Source organism: Galeopterus variegatus, unplaced genomic scaffold (assembly GCF_000696425.1).
Source record: "Galeopterus variegatus unplaced genomic scaffold, G_variegatus-3.0.2 Scaffold95, whole genome shotgun sequence".
NCBI classification, from domain to species: Eukaryota; Metazoa; Chordata; class Mammalia; order Dermoptera; family Cynocephalidae; genus Galeopterus; species Galeopterus variegatus.
The window spans coordinates 769895-775823 of record NW_007726206.1 but is presented as its reverse complement, the minus strand read 5'-3'; the positions used below and the strand labels follow the sequence as shown (position 1 = coordinate 775823).

General features: G+C 37.8%; 1 protein-coding gene across 2 annotated transcripts in view; it reads left to right on the top strand.

Annotated features, from left to right (window-relative positions):
- The window catches only part of RACGAP1 (Rac GTPase activating protein 1), a 39836-nt gene that overhangs the window by 17980 nt on the left and 15927 nt on the right, over positions 1-5929 (top strand). For both annotated transcript variants that reach the window (XM_008582974.1, XM_008582982.1), the window contains exons 6-12: positions 1148-1201; positions 1854-1934; positions 2334-2451; positions 2803-2933; positions 3616-3780; positions 5203-5298; positions 5388-5586. In XM_008582974.1, the coding sequence (XP_008581196.1) occupies positions 1148-1201; positions 1854-1934; positions 2334-2451; positions 2803-2933; positions 3616-3780; positions 5203-5298; positions 5388-5586 (844 nt within the window). The remainder of the gene's footprint in view (positions 1-1147; positions 1202-1853; positions 1935-2333; positions 2452-2802; positions 2934-3615; positions 3781-5202; positions 5299-5387; positions 5587-5929) is intronic.

The window sequence follows — 5929 nt, the reverse complement described above, 5'->3', positions numbered from 1 at the left end:
GGTTTTCTTTTTTTTTTTTTTTTTTTTCTTTTTGTCTTTTTTACTGACCGGCAATGGGATCGCAACCCTCAGTGTTGCGCCCGCACCACGCTCAGCCAGTGAGCGGGAACCGGTCACCACATGGGATCCGAACCCTCGGCGGGAGCGCTGCCGCACTCCCAAGCGGCGCACCCTCCAGTGCGCCACCGGGCCGGCCCATGGTGGTTGGTTTTCTGATACAGCTAAACAAGTGACAACTGCTTGTTACATGGTTAGGAGTTTTCTGTCCAAATACATTGTTTGATTAGGGAGAAAATAGCCAGTTTATAGATATAAATATTAGGCATCACCTTTTTGAAATAAGGAATGATATAGAGTAGGTCTGGTATATATAATAAAACTAGAACATATTATCAGCTGATTTTAGAGCTAGACCTATGGTATGATATCTGTTGTAACTGAAACTGAATCAAACGAGCAGAAGCCAAGTTACTTGACCATGAAGAGTGGAAGTTAAATTTATTTAGCTAAGCTGCTATTTGCTAGATACTCTGTATTCAGAGCAATGGTCAGGAGTATTCAGTAGCACAAGCAGCTACTAAAATGAATGCAAATGGTTAAAATAAGTAAATTAAAACCATACCACAGTAAAAGATAAATAATTCTTCAGTGGTGAACATCTTTTTTAGGGCCCAAGGAAGAGGGGTGATTGAGAAATATAAAACCTGAACTAGAACTTTTTAAGTGGCAGTATTGTACAGAACACCTGATTAGACAATAGCAATCCCTTAAGAGCAAGAATCACGTCTAACATATCAGTATAGTGACTAACATTCTGTAAGTTCTAAAACTAATTACAAAAACAATCAGAAGTAAAGGTCCAGGCATCAGAAATAATCACGACAGAAGCTGATTCTTTAACCTTTTCTTGCCTCTGTGGTATTGATTCCTGATTCTATTATAATAGCTTCAATTTTTGAAAGAAAGCATGTTAACTTACTATAGCTCTAAAGCTATAACACTTGAGACCTTCCCTTCCTCTTCTTCCCAAATTATAAGTTAGGTGGTCTGACTCAACAAGCCTTTAAACTTCTCTATAAGTATGTTTGCCCAGGGTTTGGAAGAGGCTTAACCAAAGAAAGAATTAATACAGTGTATTTGTCAACAGGATTGGGATTCTTCTTTGGTGAAGACTTTCAAACTGAAAAAGAGAGAAAAGAGGGTATGTATGATTTGTTTAGCTTTTTTTACAAAGTAACAAAAGAGTTTTCTTTGGAGATTATGCCATGATACTGCATTCCTAACACATGCTGTAGCCATTGCTAAACACATATAACAAATAAATTCATGCCGTATAGACGGTATTGATATTCCTTGAGGCAGTAACTCGGGACAGGATCCTGTCCTATTTCACCAGTCTGGGCTGCATCTCCATTCATTCATATAGTGGAAAAGGATATATTTCAGTTTGTTTCGAACTGTCATATGAATTTTTACACAGGAGTTTTGTGCTCTAATATAAGCTTCAGATGAAATGTGTGTATAATGGGATATATAGAGATCTGTGTGTTCTTATTCAGGGTACTTAATGTGTTTCCAAAAACTTCCTGTCCTTAGATAGGATTACAGCTCTACTTCTGGTCCTGTCATCTAAATTTCTTCAAACCTTGCTCATTTTTCCTAGAGCACTGAGGGCATTTTTGTGTTGGTACAACTTATATTCTTCATGTGGAAATGGGCAATAAGAGAGAGCAGTTTGTTTTCTGTAGCCCTGGTTGCTAGGACTTGTATCCATGTTGTCTGATGGAATAATTTTATCTTCTGTGCTTCAGGTCTATCTGGCACTAATGTTATTGGTCTTGCCCTCTCTCTAGCGCTCTAATAGCCGACAGTTCGTTGATGGTCCCCCTGGACCCGTAAAGAAAACTCGTTCCATTGGCTCCACAGTAGACCAGGTAAGAATAGTCAGACCAAGAGAAATGTGGTCTTGAACACACCAGCAATTAGTGGCCCCGAGCATTAAAACTCCTCCGAGTCAACATTGCAGTGTTATTTTGAGAGAGACGTTTGGTGAGAGTTTTTCTTTGTAGTAAGGTCTTTATCCATATGAAAAGAATTACTCTGATTAATTAAACAGCTGTCAGCTTTGTGTTTGATTCTTAGTTGCTTGCCTTATACCCTTGTGATCTATATTTATATGCTAAAGTATGAGATTTCAACTCAAGAATGTTTTGGGCTGGGTCCTAAGTCTTGACCAAGACTCAAAAAGTTTTTAGCCACTCTAAAATACCTATTGTGGAAGTAAAGTTAGATTCTTTATGTTCATCCCTCCCTCATTACTACATTTGTTGCAGGGGAACGAATCCATAGTTGCAAAAACTACAGTGACCGTTCCCAATGATGGCGGTCCCATTGAAGCTGTGTCCACTATTGAGACTGTGCCATATTGGACCAGGAGCCGAAGGAAAACAGGTCTATTGAGTTTGTGACTGAATTGCCTGTGTAAAACAACTTGTACAATTTGGGAGAGTTGGTTTCTTAGAACGCTCTTGAGGTAGGGATTGGATGTATTAAGTAGTTTCTTACTACTGCTTACTGAGGACCAGAGGTGTCTTGCTTTACCTTTGGATTGCTAGCCTGGCCTGTGCTACTAGTGCATAACTTCAGTGTTTCTTGAAACTGTTTTTTTGTAGCACTGTTGGCATTAACTTCTGGTTATTGTCCCAGATTACTGTTTATCTATAAATTATATTAAAATTGGGGCTAAAATTCAGAATGAATAAAATACTTAAGACACAAAGCTTAAAGTTGCTTGGTTTCTAGGTACTTTACAACCTTGGAATAGTGACTCCACCCTGAGCAGCAAGCAGCTGGAGCCAAAAACTGAGACAGACAATTCAGGCACGCCACAGAGTAACGGAGGGATGCGCCTGCATGACTTTGTCTCTAAGACGGTAAATCTGTGATTGCTCCTTTTTCTTTGGACACATTTAATTTTTTAATGGTGAAAGTAATATATACCAGGAACAAATTTGAATACTTTAATGTTATAAAGTTAAACATTGAATTTCCTCCCTCTTTCCAATCTCATTTTCCAGGGGTAACTACTGGTTGTAGAAGGTTTCCATTCTGTGAATGACATTAAATTTAAAAAAGCAACTTTTCAGAAGCAGTTGTTTTTACTGTTTAGTGATACATGTTTACATTTTATACTTGAATATACCATCTTAGATTTTCAAAATGTTTTAACTTCGTACCATTTGATTTCCTTATAAAAACCCAAGCAAATTAACTGAGGCTCAGAGGAGTTAATTGACTCGTTTGAGCCACATGATAGTGTCAGATTTAATATCCGGGTTCTCCAACTCCTTGTCACCGAGTGCTTTCTACTGTTGTACACTGCTACCTTCAGCTAGATGACCTTATGCAAGTTACTTCTTTTTGCTTCTGTTTCCTTATCTTAAAATGGAGAAAATAAAACGTACCTTATAGGATTATTGTGAGAATTACACAAGTAAGTATGTGTAAAGGGCTTAGAAAGTTGTTTGGCACTTACTAAGTGTTTAATAAATGTTGCTTGTTGATAATAATTTTCTAATTCCAGTTCATGTTCCTTCTGCCCTGTTTTATCCTCAGGTTATCAAACCTGAATCCTGTGTTCCTTGTGGAAAGCGGATAAAATTTGGCAAGCTGTCTCTGAAGTGTCGAGACTGCCGTGTGGTCTCTCATCCAGAGTGTCGGGACCGTTGTCCCCTTCCCTGCATCCCAACCCTTATAGGAACACCTGTCAAGATCGGAGAGGTATGACTTGTAGGAGTCATTATGTTATGGCTTCTTTAGCCTTTCAAAGTTTTAATGTCAGTTTTTATTTTAAAATTAATGATGCCAAATATATTTCCTTACACGAATAATGAATAGAAATAGTAAAATGTTAACTTGTAGCAGAGTTCTGTCTGGGTTTGTTAGTCTGTTTAATAACCCTTCTAAACCAAACTCCTATTCTCTCCCCTCACTTCTCTTTCCTTCCCTCCCCTTTCTCTTTTCTTCCTCTTTCCTCCCCTTCCTTCCTTTATTTTCCCTACACTCCCCATCCTATCCTATTTTGGAAAATTCCAGACACATACGAAAGTAGAGAGATTATTATAATTAATCCATGGTTCCTATAACTCAACTTCCATGATTACATATCCTCCTTCTGACCCTGTCCAGTAAATTATTTTGAACAAATCTGTAGCCATCATATAATTTCATCTGTGAATATTCTTTTTCTTTTTCTTTTTTTTTTTTTTAAAAGATGACCGGTAAGGGGATCTTAACCCTTGACTTGGTGTTGTCAGCACCACGCTCAGCCAGTGAGCGAACCGGCCATCCCTATGTGGGATCCGAACCCGGGGCCTTGGTGTTATTAGCACCGCACTCTACCGAGTGAGCCACGGGCCGGCCCTGTGAATATTCTTTTTCTTATGTTACTCATATTTCATACTAGTCTATCAAGATTAGATTGCTGTATTTCTAAAAATCAATTAAATCAAGGGCTGGCTGGTTAGCTTGGTTAGAGTGCAGCCTTCTAACAACAAGGCCCTGAGTTCAGAACCACATATCAGCAAGCCACCCAAAAAAAAGAAAGAAAAGAAAAAATAAAAATGATTAAATCCATTAAGAAGACTATGCTGCTACCAATCCCCCAGCAAATAAAGTGTTATTTGACCCTAATCTTAAGAGTTCTTATCTGTGAATATAAATTTTTTTAATACATTTTCTGTACTCTAATATAGAACCATGGAGTTCTCCCCTACAGGTAGGTTTGTGTTGTGAACAACTGTGAGGTGTGTTGAATAATTATTTTTACTGAGAGTTAAAGTATAAAAAAGATTTTCTTTTTAGAGTAATAAATTAGTTTATATTAAAGGCCATATCTGTAATCTAATTCCTGCTTGCTTTCCACTGCCCTTGAGTAGAAGAAAGGAGGTAGTTATAGCTAATGGTCTTATTACTTGTTCATGCAAGAGTATGGTATATATGACCATAAATCAGTCCTTCCTGGTGTAGAAGTAGGAGAAATAATTGAGAATCTCTGATTTAATATATGTTCTAGGAATAGGATTTAAGAGTAGAAATGATGTCCCCGCTAAGTATTAGTCCAGAAGTGTTCTTTACATGTGCTTTTCATCTCTTGTTCTAAATAGTGTAAGTAATAATTTAAAACTCTTTTTTTTTTTTCAGGGAATGTTGGCAGATTTTGTGTCCCAGACTTCTCCAATGATCCCCTCCATTGTTGTCCACTGTGTAAATGAGATTGAGCAGAGAGGGCTGACTGAGGTAAGAGTCAACCTCAGGAGAACGTGAATTTGTTATTTGTGTTAATAATTAGGAGGTTCTTAAATAAAAGAGTGTCATCTTGATAACAGACAGGCCTGTATAGGATCTCAGGCTGTGACCGGACAGTAAAAGAGCTGAAAGAGAAATTCCTCAGAGTGAAAACTGTACCCCTCCTCAGCAAAGTGGATGATATCCATGCCATCTGTAGCCTTTTAAAAGACTTCCTTCGAAACCTCAAAGAACCCCTTCTGACCTTTCGGCTAAACAAAGCCTTTATGGAAGCAGCAGGTAAGGGTAGTTTTTTGGGTTTTTAAAATTTTTTTTTATTTATTTTTTAAAAATTTTATTTTGTCGATATACAATGTGGTTGATTATTGTGGCCCATTACCAAAACCTCCCTCCCTCCTCCCTCTCCCCCCTCCCACCCAACAATGCCCTTTCTGTATGCTTGTCATGTCGACTTCAAGGAATTGTAATTGTTATGTCTTCTTCTCCTCCCTGGTTTGTTTTTGTGTGTGTGTGTGAATTTATTTATTTATTTTTATCTCCCACCAATAAGTGAGAACATGTGGTATTTCTCTTTCTGTGCCTGACTTGTTTCCTGACTTTAAACTATACTACAATGCTATAA